This window comes from Limanda limanda, chromosome 15 (assembly GCF_963576545.1).
Source record: "Limanda limanda chromosome 15, fLimLim1.1, whole genome shotgun sequence".
NCBI classification, from domain to species: Eukaryota; Metazoa; Chordata; class Actinopteri; order Pleuronectiformes; family Pleuronectidae; genus Limanda; species Limanda limanda.
The window spans coordinates 1,314,367-1,338,879 of record NC_083650.1 but is presented as its reverse complement, the minus strand read 5'-3'; the positions used below and the strand labels follow the sequence as shown (position 1 = coordinate 1,338,879).

The 24,513-nt window shown below is 39.5% G+C and overlaps 1 protein-coding gene across 1 annotated transcript; it reads right to left on the bottom strand.

Annotated features, from left to right (window-relative positions):
- Window positions 1–230: 230 nt before the first annotated feature.
- On the bottom strand, window positions 231–18,681 carry LOC133020946 (B-cadherin-like). Its single transcript, XM_061087720.1, has 18 exons — window positions 18,344–18,681; window positions 17,289–17,403; window positions 11,996–12,084; window positions 11,151–11,558; window positions 9,328–9,468; window positions 8,829–8,984; window positions 7,732–7,876; window positions 7,168–7,340; window positions 6,601–6,729; window positions 5,936–6,121; window positions 4,957–5,201; window positions 3,591–3,733; window positions 3,397–3,488; window positions 3,042–3,174; window positions 2,473–2,691; window positions 1,811–1,941; window positions 1,457–1,600; window positions 231–1,194 (listed from the first exon to the last, which is right to left on the bottom strand). Exons 1-18 carry the CDS (start codon window positions 18,392–18,394, stop codon window positions 982–984), a joined length of 2,913 nt encoding a protein of 970 aa, XP_060943703.1. The 5' UTR covers window positions 18,395–18,681; the 3' UTR covers window positions 231–981.
- Between the last annotated feature and the right edge of the window lie 5,832 nt (window positions 18,682–24,513).

Here is a 24,513-nt window from a genome sequence, read left to right as displayed (position 1 = left end):
TCAACAGCTGCCAATTTGAACTTTTAGGGAATTTTTGAAGAGGACACGTTGTTTTGCACAGTGGTTCAATTTCCACATGGCGTGAAACAGGATACAAATGAGTATCATCGGCACACTGTCTACACTACTGTACTTCATAAGTGTTTGGGTTTCTACTTCACATGTCTGCTCGGCTTATGCACTGGTCATTCTCAGTTCCTGTTTAAATAAAGACCATTCACAAATGTATCTTTGTATTAAGACATTTTATAAAAATTCAAAATCAACAGTTTGTAATAAAGTACCGTTGGAGTCAACTATAAAAAGTTTTTTGACATTGCAATATAATAAAGTTGTCTAATGAACAGATACTTACCAATCATTTTTAAAAAGCATTTATTGATAACTCATTGACCACAGTTAGCTGGCTACCTGGATTGATTATATATAATTTCATTCCTCAAACAGAAATACAAAACTGACATGTAAGTGTAGCAGTGGTGCAAACTACATAGAAAAAATGCAAAGTACCATAAATTGCCAAATTTACACATGTTACCAGTGCAACTACAAGCATGTGTGTGTCCAGTGTCACCCAGCATAACGGCAGGCTAATGCATCTAAATCCATAAATCCACATTCAGACTGAACATGTGGCTCCGGAAAAATAGTGAACAGAGAATAAACAAAGCAGATTTTGTCTTTAGCCTAGAGGTCTAAAACAGGGATCTAAAAGACAGAGAGCTTAACCATTCAAAATGGGGAACTCCTGTACAAAACAAATCAAAAACAACATCCTCTGGCTTTGAGCGGTGGCGGTTAACTGCTGATGGGACTGCACTGTAAGGTAAACCACAATCCCCACAAAGAAAAAACAACATTTGAGAGCCTTCCTGGGTTTTCCTGGGATGCATTCACTTATCAGTCCATGTGGCGATCAAACTAACATTCACACAGCCATACGTGCATCCACCTTAACATATAGTTTGTTCTTTGGTACATTTACATCATATCATCCTCTCCTCCGCCATACATGTCTGCCAGTTTCTTGAAGCGGGGTCCCCATTCGTTCAAGCAGTTGTAGTCCTGGTCTCCGCTGCTCGACGAGTTCAGTGAGGAGAGGCTTCCTGCATCAGAGCCACCGCCCTCATAGTCGAAAACCAGCAGGGAATCATAGGGGGGAGCTGTGGGGTCATTGTCGGCTGCCTTCAAATTCTGAGAGGGGAGCAGGGGATAAACAGTAGATTGTCTCTCAATAGAATCCAACTTTAATATACAAACACTGCAAAATACAGTTGGTGAGATGATACAAGTATTCATTTATCATCTTGTGCTGACCAGAATAAATTGTTCATCACTGACACAGTTTTGAAAATGCTCCTGAGGGAAATTATGAATTATGATTTCATTCCATCAAAGCAGTAATAATCAACCTTTATAAGATGCTATGAAGATGTTTGGAGAAGCTTTGACTCACATCATCAATGAAGTTGCCAATTTCCTCTGGGTTGGCAGGGCGAGGCCGGTACTGAGGAGCCGGCATGAAGTTTGGCATCACGTCGTTCCTGAATACATCTGGCCGGTTGTCCAGACCACGGTGGAGAACACTCAGGTCATAGTCCTGACAGAAAATAAATGTCAGGGTTTCGCTTTGATTTCATCGCAGAAGGGACTCACTTAAATTATTTCCAAGCCTTAATCGCTGCTGCATTGATTTGCTGGTTAGAAGTGGTTGCTTGTATCCTTACCTTTTGATGTGCTACTTTGATTATTTAAAGAACCACGTGACCGGAGACTGATTAAGATAGACCAAACCTGCATCTTTCTTTACCTGATCGTCCTCTCCACCTCCCTCCTCGTCATAGTAATATATGTTGTCTCTGATATCATCGTCCTGCAGAAGAGGCTCCTTCTTTTCTCCTCCTCTCCGTCTCGCAAACAGCAGTAGTAGCAGCACCAGCACTGAACGAAGAGCACAGAGGTTAATTCAACACACCCACATGATTAGGTCACAAGATGTTAGCTGATAAAGAAAAGTGAAGGCAAAGTGATTCGAGCACCATGGTCACAACTGGACCAACCATTTAAAAAGGACATGTTGTATACTTTTCACATCGCTTCAGATCACATCAAATGTGGATTAACCCATCACCTTAAATTGTTCCCAACAAAAGCATATTTTCACAAGCTTTGTCCATTACTGGAGGCTGTCAGGTCAGTATATAACAAATGTTCTGATGCCCAAATTAAGAGGAAACATTGCATGAATTTTATTCTGATTCATAGAACGCAGCAGTTTTCAGATTACTGAAACAGTCAAAGCTTCTACTGCTGCCTCTGTCATACAGAACAAATGGTCACAACATCACCAGAAACACAAGGCCGCAGGTTGAGATTCAAAGCTTTTCTTTGAGTTACATGCTAAGGTTCTCACCTACAGTCCATAGAATTTTGATATAAATCTTTTCAATTGAACTAGAATCAAAGACTCACTGAGCAGCAACAGGATGCCTCCCAGTATTCCAAGAATCATGGGCAGGCTGCTCCCACCGGCAATTCGCCCTGAACAGGACACAATTTCTCCTGTGCAGTCACACACTGTGGCCTGGACGGTGTTGTCCTGCTCCATGCCATCGTTGTCTCTAAGCCTCAGGACCACAATGTATTCTCCACTTTCCAGCTCAGTGGCTAAATTAAGTACGATGCCCGTTTCTGCAACAAAGAAGATATGAGAAGAAAAGAACGTTTATAACCCCTGCATTATTCCATGTCAATATATATACATATATCTCGGGAATCTTTAATTTAATCTAATTCCAGATTAATCTCCAAAGCAGCGCTCATTTTGTTCCAACCATTGCTTTAAGGTACACATTGACCATAACAAACATGCTGGTACACAGACTGGGAGGAAGAATTCTATACAGTTATCAGATTTTTAACTTTTTGATTATCTGAAATAGAACAGCACCAAAAGCACAAACACATAGAAAAGTTAGAAAAGTTACATTTGTGTTTTTTTTTAAATGTAAAACAACAAGCCCGTATCATAGTGCACATACTGGAATCATTCATCCGAGCGGTCCAGTTGTTCTTGGACATGCCCTGTAAAGAGACACTGTATGGAGCAGCAAAGCCAGGTCCATCTTTATCTGTTACTGAAAGCAGCTGAGGAGCCGATTCCTTGTAACACACCTGAGAAAACACAAAATGTCATATTGAAACATTTGAATTTGCGGATCAATTAAATGGACACCAGTTATGTTTGACTGCTTTTAGAACAGCAGCATTTAATTATTTCTTTCATATCTATAGAGGCTCTCCACCAGACAGCTTAACTCCTCCATGTTAAGTTACATCAGCATTAAAAGTGCTCAAACACATGAAACTGTTCAGCATCTGGGAAATGAAACGCACCTTTATTGTGCGTTCCTCAATTATGGGTGCATTATCATTGACGTCTTCAAGCTGTATAATCAGAGTACCAGTTCCTGTGGCCGGGACTTCATCTGGTGTGATCACACACACGGTGAGAAAAATAAAATTAATTCTCAAGTCTACAGTTAGACAACTTCTTCTGAAGTGATTATCAAGCTTATTGTCACACCTACCATTGTCATATGCACCAATGAGTGCTGTGTATTTGCTGTCCTTGACAAAGTGCGACTCTCTGTCCATGATGCCTTTCACCTTAATCAGGCCTGTGTCCTTGGCCACGTTCAGCCAGCCTGCAGGGTCGCTGATTATTTTATACCTGGACAGTCAGAGAAATTATGTGAGGTCAATGCAAACAAGCTTATCACAAAAACAAGCTTCACAATAGGACATATAAATAACTTGTCAATTAAACAATATTCAATTCATCACAGTATAGCGAGTCTTCTTTGCGTGTACATCACGTAAAGATGATGTACTTGATATCAACAGACACTAGATTGAAGAAGTCTGAACAGGAACTCTGTCAGACATGCGAGTGTCACAGATGTGAACTGGGACTGCGGGACGATGAGATGTACATGAGTGGTTTTCTACAGGTCATGCTGTAATTGCTGTACACCAATATCCACTCAAGGGCTGCAACCAACAACTATTTTGATAATCGATTAATCTGGTAATTGTTTTTGATTAAGCGATTATTTATCAGATAAGACAAAGCTTCATTCCATCTTTTCTAGCAGTTTATTTAGAAAAACTAATTGCACGTCTTCTTGTGCAATTATCTTTACATAGGCATTAAGATGTCTGCAATCAAATTATGAATATAATTCCACTTTCAGATGTCTACCGAATAGTCATAAGTAAATATTTAAAATGTATCTTCTCTTGACCACAGCTACCTTCTCTCTCGCCTTGATGAACCGGGAAAGCATCAGTCATTTAAAGTGTGAGAATATTTTACATAGACAAAAAGAAAACTTGCACATGACACAGCAGCATATCACTGTGGTGTGATCCTTTAAGCTATTTACGATCCCCTGGTAAACCAAGAGAAAAAGTTATCTTCAGCTCCAACATGTTCTCTCCTCATGTTCATATCACAGATATTTTGCTGCTGTGCCACAAAGGATCAGCTTTGCAGCAAAGAGTCTTCTTTGAAGGCATTCATGTAAATTGTTTCAACACTTTCGACAACTTGGAAAGTACTCTTGTCTCTGCTGTATTGTTAGCAGTGTTCATCTCTGCCACTTTTCAAAAGCTTAGTCCAGAGAAGAAACAGCGTTGTCACATGAGCTACACAAGGCAGTGCTGCCCCCCACCTGTGGAAACATTGCTGTGTGCAGGGCAATAGAGCAGACACTATTTATCGATTATGAAATTAGTTGCCAACTATTTTTATGATTGATTAAATCAATAAGTTGTCACAGCCTTAATCCTGTCTGTGAGTAGCACAAATCACTTTGCTGTCTTTTAGTGCCTTAATGTGTTTTGATAAATGTTCAAAGTAACATGATGTTATTTTCATCAGTTTTCTCTTACATGACTGTCTGTTTGCGTGCAATGTCTGGATCAGAAGCAATGTACTGCACCACGTCACTGTCAACAGGAAGGTTCTCCCGTTTCGAAACAAACTTTTCCACTGGTTCAAAGACTGGAGCTTCGTTGACATCCTGCACGTTCACCACAACTGTGGCTGTGGCAGTGGGCAGTGGAGTAGCAAATGGGATGTCATTCTCCACTGCAACCAACAGAGTGTGCTTGCGGATCATTTCAAAGTCAAGACCCTGGTTGGATGGAGGAAACAGTACATTCATTTATCAGATAACAATCTTACATCTTGTTCTGCTGTACTACACAAACTTGTTCAGAAAGAGTAAGCCACTTGAACACTGCTTCTTCATTACAGCAACAGGTCACCAAACAGTACATGTATATTTATATGCTTTTTGATGCTTTTTTTATTCTTAACGACACATGAAACTAGTGTGAACAGCGGTTTAACCCCTTATTGCCTGAATTAATTTCCAATTATATAAAAAAAAATATTATTTGTGTTTTTGGCTGTCATACAGATGCTAAATTAAGTTGAGATTGTTAATTTCAATAAAGCATATACAAAAGATATAAAATTTAGGTATGAGGCAAATTAGTGACATTAGGCATAATGGGGCATAGCCGTAATTTAACAAATTTTCCAGTCTCTGGTATGTATATTGATGCTGCTTTTGCTTGAAATTGAATAACAACAAATGTTTCTGTACAATCATCGCTGTTCCATCATCACAGTATTTCAAATACAGCTTAACATCTCAAAATAACTTTGCTGCACAGTACCAAGTATGTATTTTCCACTCCGACTACTAGATGGCGGCAGAGTACTTCCAATACCTTCATGGTATGTGTAAAATTTGTCACATCAGGCATTAGTGGGATAAAAAGACTGGGATGGGGTTTGAGCACTGATATCTCTAATCTTTGATATTGTGGCTTGTTTGAGAATTCATGCTTTAGGTCTTACCTTGGCAGTAGTAATGATCCCTTCCTGTTTGTTACTTCCTGTTGTGACTGTGAACAGGCCTCCAGGATCACCATCAACAATCTTGAATTTGGCGTTCCAGGCTGGTGAATGTGGCTCATCACGATCTGTTACCACCATCGTAACGACCAGAGCGCCCAATCTATTTTCTGGTACCGTTGCCTCATACTGTGAGAAAGCAAGGGATATGTTGACAAAAGTATAGTTCCCTGACAAAGGTTTATTTCTTAAAGATACCTTCCTACATCAATATCTGAGTTTCAGTTTGATTTGTTGTCACGTGTGAAAAGTGTAAATGTAAAATAATTACAATCCAATCATGTCGTAGACATTCAGAACCTAAACTGAAATCTGATAAAATGAAAAACAATCATTGTTTGTTGCTCATCACTAAAAATGATTATGATCAGTTACGTTCTCCAGCAGTAGCCTTACAGTTGACCATGTTGAAGTCAATGTGCATCAAGCCCAGGTGACTTGCTGTGATTAAGATTTTTGTACTTGCATGATGGCTGCAGTTTTTCTAATCATTTTTAAAACACTGAAGTGTATTTCAGACAGAAGTAAAAAGAAAAAGAGCACACTGCTTGGTGACAAGTGGATATCCTTGCAAAGCTGTGATTGAACTGTTTGTATGTTTTACTTACAGTGGACTGAGTGAAAGCTGGAGGGTTGTCATTGCTGTCTGATACAGTGATGATTACTCTTGCAGTTACAGTCAACCCTTCTCCCTCCATGTCTGCTGCCTCTATCACCAGAGTGTGCTTTGGGTTTTTCTGTTGGGGAGACATACAATTAATGTAACTGATCGAATGGACATCTCAAACACTCTGCTATCATTCTACACTAAATCTTTACCAGGCCTGACATAGTGAGGAGGGGTAATAATAATAAATCTCATTGCTGTGTCCTTTGTCCAAATACCTGCAAAACAGACTTTGTTTTTGTGTTCCACCCTTGTTAAACAACTTCTCCTGCAAACCCAGAATCTGCAGTTTCATCAGTGGAATCATAGGCATCCTAAATATTGATTCCCAAATATGGATCAGTTCATCTTTACAGCCCTACCCGGCAGCCAATGACAGACAGCTCTTATAATTGGTAAATTGGCTACAAGACCAACAGAGGCTTCATACTAATCTAACATATCTAAAATGATGAATGCTAGCACAGTTGAAGTAAAATGCTAATACAGTACGTTTTAAAATACTCACCTCTCTGTCTAGCCCACGGGCATTGACTCTGATTGCTCCAGTGATTGGGTTGATCGCAAACAGTGGGCCACTGGGGAAGACTGGATCCAGGCTCAGAATACGGTAACGAACAATCGAATTGGAATTACCTGGCTCGTCCATATCTGTGGCCAAGACCGTTATCACCTCAAAACCTGCACAAAGGGATTTACAGAAATGTGAATTTAAGTATAGAGGTGTCACAACGTGAACAATTTTACATCTTCTATATTCTGCAGAATCATTCTTCCCCATTTGTCTGGACTCTACTGAACACCTCAACCCACAAACACTGATCTGCAAATTTTTAGCATGTATGCTTAATTTCAAATTATTAATAATTGGTTACATTCTTGATTTTCCTTTTGCTACCCTTTCAATCTCCCATTTTAAATATAATGTACGGCTATAAGAAACCTAAATCAGTGAATAATTGAAGTGAGAAGACCACTAAGTTATCAGTGCTGGCACAGAGTATTACTGCCAGCTCTTCTCTGTTAAATGTAACTTATTTATCCAATCATAAAAGAAAGTATCTCACTGTACCTGTTGGTGAGGATTCAGGAACTTCTCCCAGAAATGTAGCTTGAACAAAAACAGGTTTGTTGTCATTCTGGTCTATCACATTCACTATAATATCCATCGGCTCCTCGGCATTTCGTGACCCCTCTACCGCAGCATGGGCTTGAAACTGCGAACAGATACATTTGTATCATAATACAACACATGTTAAAATAATTAATGTAGATGATTTCATCCAGGGGATGTGAAGTATATTCCAGCAATGAGTTTTACACTCAGTAGGCTGTGGAAAATACTACTAGCTAGTAAACTTGACACCTAAGTAACTTTATTTACAAGACATCTCCAGAAGGCATTTTGATTATTGGTCATTTATGTCGATTTTTTAAGAAAAGTAGTGGATGTGTCAACCCAAATGCAGGTAGGCTTTACTGCCTGTTGCTTACTACTCGATTGCACATAGTGATCTGAGTATTCAGAACTTTTTTTCCACACATTGTATAAAAGATATAATTTTCAAAAATGGACCAAGTTCCCATTTCTTTCCATCAGCCTACAATTAATAACCCATACTGACTTGGTTTCAGAAACAACCTCCCTTTTACAGAAATATTCAGACCCCGAGTTCAGTACTTTGTAGAGTTTCCTTTAGCAGCAGTTACAGCTGCAAGTCTTCTTGTTTGGTATCTGAGCTTCAAGTCTATACACAGTTTCTATTGGGTTTAAGTCTGGATGACATTGTATAAATGTGTGTTTAAATGCAACACAAACTGTCCAGAAGACACTCCAGCTTTGTCTTGGCATCATGATTAAAATCATTATCCCGCTGGAGGTTCCAAACCTCTTCTGCCTCACAACTAATGAGATCCCTATGCTCATTGGAAGACTCAGCTTTAGAAATGGTTTCATAACAGTATCCTGATCTTAACCTCACCACAAATTGATCACAAAAGGTCTATAATGAGTTTTTGGTTCACTTGTACATGTTCTATTAAGGGCTATTGAGTGTAGATGAATGCACTTTACTGTACTTGGACGTCATCATGAAATGAAAGTGAAAGAAATACACAATGTTAGACAAAAAGTGTAGATATAAAACTAACATCAAATAGGGTGCTTACCGTGTACCTGGCCTGCTTCTCTCTGTCTAGAGGCTGTGTCAGATACAAAGTACCAGTAAACTTGTCCATTGTGAAAAGGCCGTAGGGAGGCTCATCAGCTCCTGGACCAGTGATGCTGTAATATATCGTCTTCACTGTATCTTCACTAGAACGGATCTGGTCAAAACACACCAGGTGTGAGTTATACAATTCTCACTGACTGTAACCATAGTTAATATATTACAAAACCATTTACATTTAGTAAAGAAGAAGTGCTAAGTTCTTTGAGATTTGCTGCTTTAAAATTTCTGGGCTAGAAAAACAAAGACTGGCTTAGCTACCATATTATACATTCTGATCAAGTAAGTTACCTTGTGATCTCAACCTTGTTAAATCACATCAGCCATGGTGCACCAAAGAATGTAGTTGTCATTATTACAAGGAAACATCTATTTCTGCAACCATTGTTATTAGAATTTTTTTGCATTTGAGATTTGATTGTGCAAATTGTTCACCTTACCTGAGATTCTTTATGGGGATAGGGTCCTTTGTGATTTTCAGGAACATTGATGGCAGGAATAACCCAGTCTCTCTTCCTCCTCTTCAATCCAATACCAGACTTGGGGAATTTCAGAACAGGCACCTCTGGGGTGGTTGCATTCTATAAAAATGTACATACATTTTATGTACTATAGGGTTTATTAGTCTAACAAGTGTCTAGATAGACAATCTATAAAGAAATCCTAAAATCTTAGCGCAGGCGTCAACATTAGCCATTACTCTCCAAGGAGTACGCCAGTCCAGGGTGGACCCCTCCTACAAACCAGTGTGCACTGGGATAAGCTCCTTCCCCAAGTGACTCTGCACCCATACACGGTATAGATGCTGGATGTCTGTGGTGCTAAACCCAATCACTAATCCTATCCTCCTCTGCAGATTTATAAGAAACCCACCACTCTGACCAACAACTTCAGGCAGCATATGCTCAGACAAGCCAAGTGGAGCATAGGTTGGTTGATATTAAACTTGCTGTGCATTTATCATGGGAAAGAAATGTATTTTCAGTGGAACTGTCAGACACTCAGTACAGCCATGACTACTTAATATGCAGTGGTGGAGGAAGTACTGAAGTTTAGTACTTAAGTAAAAGTACAAGAACCCAGGAAAATATATACTTAAGTAAAAGTAAAAGTACTACATCAACAATCCTACTTAAGTAAAAGTAAAAAGTACTTACTTTTAAATTTACTTTAAGTATTAAAAGTAAAAGTACTCACGCAATGGGTTGTCTCTCAATGTCTAGGCTGTGCCATTTTGATAAAGAATGCAGATATAGCTACTGGTAATACTCATGCCTCTACAGATGTCACTACTAGTAATAATTATAAGCAACAACATTTGCAGGTATGGCTTGCCCCTTTAAGGAACGGGTCCAGAGAGTGACGCTGTGCACCTGGGTATTGTGGGAAAGGCGCAACTTGCGCAAGAAGTGTGTGAATACGAGAAGTGAACGAGCACCTAGAGGTGATGAGAGTGTTGCTCCGGTGGACAGTCAATAAATAAAGTGGCGGCGTTAAATCTAAAGAAACGTCTCCTCCTCCTTCTTCACGGAGTGTTACGGACGGCTGCTTACCGGCCACTGTGTGTGTGTGCGTATGTGTGTGTGTGTCACCCAAATGCGTATGTGTGTGTGTGTGTGTTTGTCACCCAGATGCGGAGCTGACGAGTGGGCACCCTCCATCGGCCCAGTGCAACAGAGTAGCTGATGGTTAGATAGTGATCAACTACGAACTTTAACAGGAAGAGTGGAAATGTTTGTTGGCGTGTGTGTGGCTGCGTGTGCGCGTGTGTGACTGTGTGCGCGCTTGTGGAGCGCTGACGGTCAGTGGAGCTGCTCCGTCACAGCAACATTTTGGCGAAACTGTGTTCATAAAATGTAACGAGTAACCACACATATTGTAGAAATGTAGCGGAGTAAAAGTATAGATAATAGCTGCAAAATGTAACGGGGTAAAAGTAAAAAGTATGCACTATTATTTTTACTTAAGTAAAGTACAGTAACGAAGTAAAAATACTTCGTTACATTCCACCACTGTTAATATGTAAGGGCTGCATTTCTTCCCTGTGCGCAAAAAAATTTCAAATCTGCTATGAAGCATTGTATTGCAAACCTCTAGAGAGACATAATACTGAGTTTTTCCCATTCAAACAAAGACAATGTTTTTTAAGGAAACAAGTGTTTGCATGCAAACTAATTTCCATCAAATGCATTTCTTTAAAATCATCTTGTATTTCTCAAATTTAGATTATTCATGCCCAAACCAACAGGGCCTCTAATCATACCTCTGTATTGTTAGCAGAGTCCACTTCATTCAGGTGGTGCTGATTGTTGTGGTGTCTGTGCTCTCCGAGGTGATGCTCAACCTTTCGCTGGTGTTGCCCATGTTGATGCCCATGAATTTTCCCTTGGTGATGCAAATGGGAATGACCATGATGATCTCCCTGGTTTTTCCCTTGGTGATGCCCATGAGTTTTCTGTTGGTGATGCCCATGGGTTCTCTCTCGATGTTGCCCATGGTTTTCCTCTTGGTGATGCACATGGTGATGCACGTGGTTATCCCCTTGGTGATGCCCACGGTGAAGTCCATGGTGCTCTACCTTGACAGGAACTGTCATTTTTTTACCATGCGAGTTCCTTACATGGATAAAGAAGTCAAGGTGTCCTTCATGAAGAAAAACCTTTCTCCCTACCTGGATGAAAAAATAAATCATCAGCGAAGGTAGACAAACAGGTAACACTTGGATTTAACATGTCAACTCTGTCAACTGAACTGCTCAGACATTTTGATGATATTCCTGTCAACATGGCTGGGGTAAATTTAAAAGGGATAATAGCAACTGATGTTGATGTACATCATCTACATCGCAAGACAATAGAAAGTGTGTGTAAAGAAAGAGACAAGAAAACGTACACATACTGGGTGTTTAAACAGAGCTGATGTGGTGGATCCTGGAATTCCGTTATATTCTGTACATCGATATCCCTCATAATTTAACTGTCTAAGAGGCTTAACTGTGTTTTCATAATGAAGATCAGATTAACATGCAGGAATTACAGCATTATAATATAAAAATGTTGAATCAGAAACTGCTCTTTTTTGGTATGTAGTCTGTCAAAGTCTGCTTACCATCAATATCCCATCTCGACGTACGATGAAACGTCTGTCATTACTGATGACAAGAAAGCTTGTGGGGTTTGTGCAGTCATTGAAGCCCACTGGGATTGAACACAGGAAACAATTAGTACATGCAGAGAAATCAATCTGCAAATTCTCAGTACATGACAAAGTATTAATCACTGGATAAAAAACACACACACTAAGCTAAATATCATGTGGAAGTGGTAGCTTGTCATAAATGGTTCAATTAGGGCTGCACGATGTGTGTTAAATCAAGTAAACAACAAGGGTCATTTCAGTTCATAAAATAAGAGATGATAGCTGCCACATCAGCCTCGCAGAGTCACAACAGTCATATAATCTGTTACAGTTTCAGCATATGAAAACTGTGGCTGGTTCACAGTCCTGTCAGGACACAGGATGGTTAGCTGACTGGATATCTTAAGAGTGGATTCTGATGTTGCATATACAAGAGGGAGAGGCTGAAAAGCCTGTGAGCTCGTGATTTGTGTATGGCTGTGAGATGCAAAGTTTTGGAAGTATATCATTTTTGATTCTAGTTTATTAGGTCAATCACTGCTATCACTTGCTAGACAGCTGTCTGCAGTTATTAGGCTGTCGTCCTGTCAACACAAAACTTGTGGCTAAAAAGATCTTCATGCATCAAGATTTCATCATTTAGCATTTGCCAGGGGGAAATGCGTGGCCCGCAATTTTAGAATCAGGAAATGTGAATATAATTTATCCAATAATGTGCAGTTCACAGCATTTTACATTCATGGACACAACAGTGTTGCTCCCGAGTTTTACAAATTTACTAACATATCAGATTTTAGTTCACCAGAATAGATTCTAAGTGAATTATGAAACCATTTTTAACAGTTACATTCAGTTACTGTAGCACTATGGAGAAACTGTTGAAAATGGTCAATCTTGTTGCACAGTCCTGCAAATCATAAAGTTCACCACTATTAATACAGCTGTGGTTATAGATACACAAACAAGGAATATCACTTAGTTTTACCTAATATGTTCAGATTAATCAGAGGCTGTGCTTTCTGGGCATTGATTGCAAAGGAAGGACAAACTGTTAGATGCTCCTATACCTTAAATTACTGGTGTACTTAAAAGCCAACATTCTCAAACTTCATGCAAGGTTGATGGTGATGACGTTTGTCTTAACCTGGGCTAAAACAACTTTGAATAGTATCTGTACTGATCTTATACAGATGAGAATCATATATTTATCATTGCATTATGATCAGTAGAAAAGCACACAATATTATTTCATCACTAACACTATAGTATCCACATCTTAATCCACTGCTCTGTAATGACCAGTCCTTTGTAAGGCAAGGCATTTAAATCAATGTAAGCAAGTTTGATGTTTTGTAATAAATCCATGACTGAGGTGGATTCCCCTACTGAAGATTTATGCTTAATTCTAAGGTGCTTGCGTTTTCTACGGCAACGATTTCTAATAAGCTTGTAGAAGTCTGCTTTGGAGTAGAACACATCTCCAAAGATGAGTATGTATGCAACACACAGACTAAAATATGACAGAGGAAAAATGTGACATCGGAAGTGTTCTATTCATTTTATTACTGTCTTAGCTTATCTGCATTGGCTCCAATTCAGAAAAGAATTCAAGATCCTGCTCCTCACATACAAAGCCCTGAACAATCAAGACCCTCCCTATATCAAAGAGCTCATAACACCATATTGTCCAAATAGATCACTTTGCTCTCAAAACACAGGCTCTCTTGTGGTTCCTAGAGTCTGTTAGAGTAGAACAGGAGGTAGAGCCTTCAGCTACCAGTCTCCTCTCCTGTGGAACTGGCTCCCACTCTGGGTCCAGGAAGCAGACACCAGGTGCAGCAGTGCTTTCAGCTACTGTTTTTATTATATTTCATGAGGGTCTGAGTACTAAAGGTTGATGGAATTGAATGAAGGGAACATTTTTATTTACCCCCACCTAATCTTAACAACTCTTGTAGAGCCAGGGGGAGCTTCTCCTCTTTGACAGCCTATAGGGGAGATCTTATAATCCTGTGCTTGTTGGGGAGTGAAGCTGTATCAGCCGAAGAGCTGCCACTGTAATCAGAAAGCGCATTTATAATGTCCAGCTATCCAGTCTTCCACGGTTTCAGTTTGTGATACGCACAGAGAGAACCACAACAGCAACAGCAGCAGGTGCAGCCTGTTGCGTATATGCGTATGTGTCCAATCACACTCCAATTACAACCTTGCGTAATGTGAACCAACAAACAGAAGTGACCAGTGGCGTCAGAGCAATGCGTGTTTAGGTCGGAGAGGATCATCCGTTTTACCTTTACAAAAGTAAGGTGTAAGGTCTCTGTGTTGTCGCCACTCCATTCCAAGTTGGAGTCAGGAGGAAATCATCTGGTGGATTGTTTATTCCCTGTTGAGTTTCCCTGGAGCTGCCGGTCACCCTCACCTCTCTTTCCTATTCTTTGGTTAAGTCTAACCTGTTCAAGTCTAACATGTTCTTTAGTGTTCTTCTCTTTGCTGTTACAAATATTAGAGTTTTAATCAAACACAGAAATGTTCCTGCTTTTTCTTACACACCCACTTCTAACCCATAAAAAGTATGCCTACTTGTACATTATAGTTTTCTAAATACACAGTACAGAACAATTCTGGTAATCTAAAGGTTACCAGTTTGAGTTTTAATTCTAATTTGTTGATATATTAACAGACAACTTTGAGTAATGCAACTTAAAACTGCTTTGATTTGAAAAGTTACAATATGTTTAAAGTCATTTATTTAAGTTTATAATATTTCAGTTATAGAACTACATAAAACAATTTTACGGGGTGAAAATAATATGAACTACGAACATCGCCCAACCCTTGTGTGCACCTCTGACTCAGTTGTACACACACAATCATTTGTTGACTGTTTTTCCAATTCAAACCGTGTAATTTCATCCAGTTCATGTAGAACATTTAATTTACAGTTGTTAGAAACATATGGGTGCAATTGTCTTCATTGAATAAATAAGTTAGGGTTATTTAAATTAAACTTCGAGCCCTATCATCCAGCCCTTCCTGCAATTTCTTTTTCTAAAAAAAAACAACTGTGTTTTTGCAATAGGTGGAGCCATACTATTAGTTTCTGTTCGTTTTGGTTGATGTTAATGCAGTACAAAGGTTACCACATGCAATATTGTATTTTGGACACTAGGTGGTGCACAAGTAAAGGAAACGAATATTTAAGCTCCAGGTGATAAGTTGCAGGTTTGTGTGAGCAAAACTGTTTTGGATTGTAAGTGTTACCTCATGTTAAAACTTAATTAGCTGAACATAAACATGACTGGTGGATTGGAATTTGGACTGTTATCTACCTGAGCTGAAATGAATATACAGACGGTAAATAAGTGAGTCACTGTACTCTTGTAATGATATACAGTACAGCACATTTGATATTTGTATTATCTACTACTCTAACCACTAAGGATTTATTTAAAATATTGTCACTGCATAACAAACTATAGTCACACTTAGTTTCAAAAAAACGGAAGTGTATTGAAAATGTTAAAATGATGGAAAAGATTATGTAGTTTAGTCCAGGCCAGGCAGTAAAGAAATGTGACATAAAAAACCAGACTGGTGCACCGATGAGAGCAGGTACAAGTCAAGTGAATGACTCATGGGCTTGCAATTGTGTGATTGAACACTGAACGTAACAGGAAGTCTTTCAGTGGTCAGTGCTTATATCAGTACTGACTGTTGACACACCTAATATGGAGAGTCAGTATCTTTCCTGTGCAAAGACTTGCTGTTGAAAATGTATCCCAACATGGTCAAAAACAAAGTATTTTAGATGTATTTGAACAACGAGAGGTTATGTCCATAGGAAACAAATGTGAAGTATTCCAAATTTAGAAGCACTTTGTTTTTTTTCCATTATTGTTGTCATGTACGAGAACCTGCTAAAAGCCAACAATGCTTACTAAAATGGAAAATTGATTTTTATGAGGTTTATGCTTATTACATAACATACACAACAAGTCTCATTCATACAGAGCTTCTCACACAGACATCAGAACCAATTGAGGGTTCAGTGTTTTGCAGGCAGGACACGTGGACTAGAAAAGCCGAGGATCAAACCAAACCTCAATCTCCTATTAAACTATTAAAGTTACAACAAACCTATCTCGTACATTTCTAGACTAGACTTTTTTTGTGAATGTAAAAAAAGCCATAACACAATAGTAAACAGCTAAGCAAGACCAAGCACTTAATGGAAAACATAGTAGTTGAAGGTGTCCCAAATGAGTTCACAGAGTAAATGTCAGCAGTCAATAATGACCCCTTTCTATCTCTCTCTAGAGTTCACATCTCTTTCAGTAGACTTGGTTCTCCTGTATTAAGGTGAAGCTCACACATGTGCTTAACCCCCCACCTCTTGCCCAATATAGACTGGGATAGGCTCCACTCCCTCAGTGACCCTGCACAGGAGAACAGGCATAGTAATGGTGCTTATTATTATTAACCCTTGACTGCGAGATAATAAACAAGTTGCACCAAGATAAACAGTAGAGTGAAGTAAAAATTCAGTTCACTTCCACAGCTGTATTTCCTAATCTCAGTTGGTCAGATAAAACACACCTACATTAATGTTTTTTCAAGTGCAATTTAAGTGATTTAACAAATGGTGAACCTGGAACTGGAAAACTCAAAACCTAGTTCAGGACAGCTCGGGTTTAATAGACAAGCGACAACAACTAGGAAACACTTTGATCACAAAACAATGCTTTGTTAGGTTCTACATCGTGGGAAACATTCAGGATCTGACAAATAAGCTAAACTAGAGTAGTGCAGGTAACAGTTCGGTGAAAGAATAGAAAATGTGGAGAAACTGACACAAAAACAGCGCTGCTTTACTCTGAATATCTGCTGACACCAGTCGAAGAGAAAGGCCTGCAGAACAGGCTTGGGGACATTGTTTTGCCCTGGAAGATAAGAGCATTACAATGGCAAGCAGTGTGAGTCCAAGCTAAGATGTGAGGGTGTTTGGGCTCCATGTGAAAACAATGTGAACAGCTAGTCTCCAGACGGCCATTTGATCCAGAGGAACAAAAATCTGAGAATTAATTTATCACTAATCTGGGGAAAGGTGTTTCAATAGCTAAATTGTTCTTCTTAAAATGCACAGACTAAAAATACAACCCATAGTTAAGGGCAATGAATGTAGGAAAGAAATGAACAGACAAGTTTGATTCAGGTCCGTGTGCAATACACAAAGAGTGAGAGCAGCTTCCTGGATGGTTCTCACCTCTGCCCAGCCTTGTACCCCGCTCCAGGTGCTTTCTGGTCACTCTGAAGATCAACACATCTGACGTGAATCCAGGTACACAGTTTGGTTCCTCTGTGGTCTTCAAAGCTGAGGCCTAGGAAGGTAAAACATAGTGTCAGTTAATCATAATTCAAATGCATGGAAAATGTGTAATCGATCAACAAAAATAAAATAACATTTAAATGAAATTTCAGTTGTGTGGTTGTTGTAATTGTTGGGATAGGTACACAAACTGGAAACAACTTAATGTGACATGAGGGTGAAATACATATAAAAAAAATAATTCTAGGTTAATCTGACATTTTTGTATTAATCTACAAGATGTCAAATAAATAGGGAGCAGGCCTGGTACAAGTTCTGAAGGCCCAAGTTGCCTGCAGTCTATTTTGTCTGACAAGCAGCTTGAATTTATATAGTAGAGTAAAGCAGATTTTAAACATTCGAAACGTAGTTACTCGTGTCTAGGTCTATCAATTAAAATTCCACAAACCGGGCCTACATTGTAAATGTAAGATCACTACATGTTCGGCAGGAATTTAACCTGCTAGTGACGACATGAGTGGAACAAGGGCGAGGCCGCGCACATCCGCTCACAACGTTCGAACTCCTGTGAAACGCAACCCGTCTCTGCGTTTACTGCTCCGTCGCGTTCATCTACACATTATTGGTAAATTTGATGTGATTCGTCAACTTTAAAAGTCAGACTGGAAAAAGCCGCACTGGTTAAACCACTATTTGGCCATCTTTCATATTCTCCCACCTTCTACCTCCGTCCTGTAAAACACTCAGCAGAGCGGCGCTAAGTTAACGTAGTGATCAAAGTTAAAGTAGTGATAATAGTAGAGATTTTACCGACATTAAAAAAAGGATCGCAGCATAAACGAAACAGACATTATCTTTAAGTTATCGATATAATTTATAGAAGGCCCACATAGTGTTCTATCAGATGTTAATGAGTAGGGAGAGTGAAACAGGTTTTACACACGGAGCGAATAGGTGCACACTGACAGGAAAGCCACAGCAGGAAAACTCACCTGAAAAGCGACGAATAAAATGCCCACAGCCGCGAGCCAAGCGGTCGCCATCTGCTTCTTTGTCCTTTTTCTATATTCCTCGCGATGAAAGTCACAAAAAGTGGAAACGAATGGTGGATAGATCCCTCAGCGGACAGTCGTCGTGGCTCCTTTGTCTCGCGTCGTGAAGCTAGTTTCAGTAACTGAGTTCAGCTGGACGTGTAGCTGCAGGTACTCTCAGCGTGTGACGTCAGCACACAGGTGCGCGGCTTCCGTGTTCCTGGTGGGGTCACGCCGCTGAACACACCTCGAGGAGACAGAAACCGGTAGTATCGGTCTCACTGGCTGCTGTAGCACACACACACACACACACACACACACACACACACACACACACACACACACACACACACACACACACGTGAAAGTATTGATCATCAGCAAGCGGTGAGCTGGGTCTCAGCTGAGTGGTGCTTCAACTTTCTCATTTCCTCTTCTGACAATCATCAGCCAGCCCCCAGCCTGCGTACGGAGACTCTCTCTCTCTCTCTCTCTCTCTCTCTCTCTCTCTCTCTCTCTCTCTCTCTCTCTCTCTCTCTCTCTCTCTTCTCTCTCTCTCTCTCTCTTCTCTTCTCTCTCTCTCTCTCTCTCTCTCTCTCTCTCTCTCTCTCTCTCTCTCTCTCTCTCTCTCTCTCTCTCTCTCTCTCTCTCTCTCTCTCTCTCTCTCTCTCTCTCTCTCTCTCTCTCTCTCTCTCTCTCTCTCTCTCTCTCTCTCTCTCTCTCTCTCTCTCTCTCTCTCTCTCTCAGAACTATAGACTGTGCTCAGAACCCGTTTTTGGTTTAACTGTAAGTGATCAACAGCAACTCTAGCATAATATGGTCCTATACTTGAGGACTGCTGACAGGAACAAGTTTTCACTGGACACTTATTGTTGCGAAACCGTCCCTAAAAGCATTGCTAAAGTCATCAGCCTCTAACGACCCGGACAAGCGCAAATTTTACGTTCTTCATTTTCGTGCAGCTAAATGAGATCCATGGTTTTTCAAAATTGAAAGTCAGGACAGATTTCAGAAGATGGTTTACACAGTGGACAGTTTAGTGATTGGCACCAGGACTCGCCCAAGAAGGGGGGGCAGAGAACACATTCGTCAGGATAAGCGAATGAAGCCGATCCAATGTCATTATAGGGGCTAATGCTAAAGTCAGGATGTATCTGTGCAACTTTCTGTTTTATTTAGGGTGTCAGTGAGGTAGTCAACATCTCATGTCCTGATCGGTAACAATACACAGAACCTTATTAACCCTTTCCGTAAAGTGTTTATTAAAATCTTTACAGTGATAACCATCAATAATTAATCCCTATGAACAGAGCACTTCCTTCAACCGTCTTTTCCATCCACTGATAGTGTGGACATCAGCTGACTGAAAGATTAGTAGGTTAATGGCATGCCCTATGACCCAATATGTAGTCAGAGTGCCTAAGGGACTGCTGAAACCCCACCTCACCCACCTGTTGGCCTATGTGTATCTGAACTAAATGTCAGAACTGAAGGTGAATCTGGGTTAGAGAGATTTTTTACCACAAAATACTTTTGGATTACTATGCTTATATTATTATATCAATTATTATTATTATTTATTATTATACTTATACTTAGTCCTCAGCATAAAATAATGCATTGTTGCATGTATTCTGTCCATCTATATGCATATATCCAATTATTTTTGAGTGAATGCATATTATAGCTGCATATGAAACATGTTGACATATTTTTCTGTTGGAAGTTAGCGTTCATACATCAAAATATATCGAAAGTTTACGTAAAGCAAAGAAAAATTCTACCAAAGCATTCGATTTGAATAAAAGGACGTGTTCCACCCACTTGAAAAAGTGAGGTAAGCCTGTGACATGTGACTGCAATAGTTGATAGTGTGACAGTCAACTCAAGGGGGATCTTTGGAGGATGCAGCCCACCAAGGTGGGACCTGAAAGCCAGGCTGAACTTGATCGTCCTACCTAACTGAGACAGAATCACAGAGATCAAAACTAATTGTGTATTCACATGGTCCTTATCAACTAGCAAACATCTTCAAGTTTTTATGTTGCCTTTAGTTTGCAGACGAAATGTATATGACAATAACAACACCCTGACCAACTTATATAAGTTTACAGAATGAGTTTTCATGGTTTCTTAAGATACGTCGTGGACAACTGACAGAAGTGCTCAAGGTATTTTTCCTCTGAAACCACATGCTGTTGTTGAATACAGAAGTAGCTTCTTATCAGTCTTTTTACTTTATCCGATGGCTCTAGCTACATTTATGATGCTGATATAATGTTAGCTCTGTTAGTTGTCCTTGCAGCAGGGAACTCCGTTAGCTTCTGTGAGAGTAACTTGTTTTTCATGATGCATTCATACGGGTATCGCATCATCTTTGACATCACAGGCAACAGTTTAAATTTCTCCTCAAGAGGGGCAAAGTAATTGACATACATGAATAGAATAGACTTTCTTTGTTTTGAAATGATAATTTCTCATGACTCAATATTCTGATCAAGCCCAGAATGCTCCACAGACAGGACTCTCTATCTTTTCTATAATTTGGGATTGTTTTTAACAAACCTGGCGTGATGTTTGTAGTGTGTCTCTGAGGATGTTTGTTCAACACTGTCTCAGTTGTGCATTGAGATTAACAGTATAACATTAGCATGGCAATATGCAAAATGTTAGCATCTTGTTGAATCAGGTAACTACATTGCCTTTGTCCTGTTTCAACCCTATGGCCAGTTGTTAACATGTTCCACACTGTTGAGAGAATATATGAGTTGACTTAACTTTTCGTCATTCAACAGTTACGTCCTCTTGTGAGTTAAGTCACTCCTGATTTTGTTTATTTGAATAATCAACAATTTTAAGCCTTCAAGCCTAATATAGAGCTGAGGGAAATGGCTCCCACTGTGTGTAGTTAATCATGCTTTTGTGAAAACCATCATGTTGGTTTATTATATAAGCTCATGCAACAGGCTATACTGATTATAGAATAAAATGCATAAAAAATGGATTAATGCTAAAAATATTGACCTTTCAAGCATTGGCCTTTTGCTTTCTGCTGTTCTACAATAGATATTCAACATTTGCATATAATGCAAAGTAACTATTGTTTATTATTGTCTGAGTCATAGGGAATCATGGGAATCCAATAGAGATGTGTGAAATTCAACATGGCAAAAGTGAGATTTTATGTCCTAAGCAGCATTCACATGTAAAACAATTTCCCTTCCATCACAGGCCTTCTAATATAGTCAACAACCTCTCACAGCATGTGGATACACATGAAAGATGGGGGATTTTTCCAAAAGCAATTAAGTGATGTTATCTTTGCACTACCCCTCCATCACTCATCTATTTTTCCCACAGAATGACATGTGGGGGCAGAAGAAAGGGTGGTCAGTTTACAGTGGCCACCACTTTGCAAGTGAAAAGCGTCAAAGCGGAAGAGATGGGGAGAGTGAGGGAGAAAGAAAAGAGGAGGAAGTGATTAAGGGGCAGCGAGCAGTGTCAGATTACACGGATCGTCGAGGGATCCACCTCCTTATATGTGACTACTTCTAACTCCTATATGTCGTTTGATTCTAAGTCAAACTTTTGTTTTTAATTAAGTTCACTCTTCAAATTTTACAATCAGTAAAACGTTTGCACACCTGATGAAATAACTGGACCCTGGATCTCAGTCTAAGTGTATACACTAATCAAGTTTTATATCATGGTATGGTTAATCTGGATTACACAGGAGAAATATTGGTATGTGTGTTTCAAAGTCAAGACCTCCCTTTTATCTGGGAATCGTTTTCTATTCAGGTTGTAGTGCAATTAGGCACACTGAAAAAGTTGCCTAATGTAGCACATGTTAGTATGTCCCGTCCTTCATAGAAAAGACCATCCATCCACTATCAAGAGTAGAGTTTTAGTCCAAAAACCACTTTCTACTGCCAAGGTCCCAATGACTAACAGTGGCATTGCTTGCCACACCAGACAGTATTCGTGTTTCCACTCAACCTTGCAGATAGTCGTACCAAGCTGCACTGCTCTGGGGCTGTAAGGTTTGAAAGACAGTTTATCTCCCGACAAAGCATTTATTTTTGTCCTCGATATGATGCCAGTGACAAGAAGTCTGAAAGAAAGAAATATCTCTTGAATGAAAAAGATAAGACAATTAAGGCCAGTAGAGACAAAGACAATCAAAAGTTGACATGCATTTAAATATCTTAATTTTCTAAGGCCAATTCCCCTCAACTACAAACTTGAATAAAGATTAAAGAAGTGGAGAAATTATGATGATTAGAGCCTTTGGACTGATCATGAGCGATGGTGTGTTTGTGTTTCATTATATATACATTATTTACATCATATAGAAGCGTTAACTATTTTTCAGAATAGAATATGAACAAAATCTGTAGAAATTCAGCTGCAGCAGTCTTTCAACCATCCTCCTCAAACAAATCACCCACTGACCTTGACTGTGTTTTTGTGTCCACTAACCAGATTTCTTATCCAGTTTGGAATTTCTCAGGGTGAAATACTCTCTTTCTCACAGACACACACAAATCTGAAAGCATTGCGTCCTATCACTATCATACTGGAATGTATAACAAGCTCCCAAAACTATGGAGGAAATTAAATCAGGTTAATTAGTGGGGATAGCAAAGTGTTGGGGTGGTGATGGTTCAGTACGAAGCAAGCAAATGCTCAACGTATAAACAGATTGTAGCAGTGGAGGAAGAAAAGACAGAAATTAAGAATCTCAGTGTTTAGTGATAAGTAGAAGTCAAGTACATGACTCCTAGCATGTTATGAGCTGCTCTCAGACATGCACTGAACTCCGGAGATTCTCCATATATTCTCCAGAGGGTTTGTATGTTTGAACACAAATGTCCGAATGAGAGCCTCCGGCCTTTTTGCAGACTTTCTCCAGCCAGCCACTTGGTATAAAGTCCACGAAAATTCCGGAGGGTGAAATACGAGAACAGAGCAGGAGACCCTCTGAAGGATTCCCTGTGAGTGGGTGTGGAGGTTTCTAAACCACGACAGACGCAAACAAAAAACTAATATCGATTTGGTTTCATACACATACAAAGCACAGACGAAGATGTCAAGAGAGTTTTGTTGATTAGAGCCAACGCCGTTGTTGATGTACAGTAAACAAAAACGCGAGATCTATGCGGCATAATTTAAACGTTACGTCCTTCTGCACGTCTGCTGCACCACCACTCACCTGAACCCGACGGAGAATTCTGTGCTGTTGTGATTGTCTGAGCAGGAATATCCTGCTGCATGGTGCATGTGTGAAAGGCAACCTCCGTAGAAAGTCTGATCCCAAATCTCTGGACATCCTCCTGAGATTATACCTGAAAATAGCTTGAGTTTGACGTGAGTTTATCATTTTTACATTATTTGTTTTCTTTTACGTTTTCTGATTTTGTACTTTTAAATTGCACACGTACAAAGGTTATTGTCTGTACACATACAGTGTCTGTAGTGATAAATGCTAACTTCATGAAGGTAATGATGATCAGACTGTTGTAACTGTGTCAGGGAGTATCGTTTTAGGTTAGGGGGAGGCTGTAGCTAGTGGTGCTGTTGTATAACTGTATATTACTGAGTTTAGTGATGCTTTGACGCCTTTAGCAAAATGAAGTTGACATATGTGTTTTTATTTGAAAAAAACAGCTGTTGAATGGATTTCAATGAAAGTTGTTACAGATATTCACGTCTCCCTCGGGATGAACTGTACTCTGTGTGGGCAGTCGCTGACTTTTTGTAATGCACCATTAGATTAATATGTTGCTTAAAAAAACTGCTACTTGAAGAATGTACTTCACACATTCAACAGCCCATAAAAAGTAAACTCTGGCTATCATACAATTTATTGTATCAACCATATAAAAAAGAAACAGAACTTTCAGAAGTTCCTTTGTTCTACATGAACTCAGCAACCTTGATCGTTTGTCAGGAATTAATAATTTGCTCTTTTGTTTGTGCGTTAGAGCGGATTGTCTCCCTCTGTCAAGGCCATTTGTGGTGGCCACTGAAGTAACATCATGTAAATTATTAACTGTCAGGTCAATGTTTAGACAATCTAGTTTGTGGTGGAAGCATAGTGAGAAAACACAGAATCTAATGGATTTAAA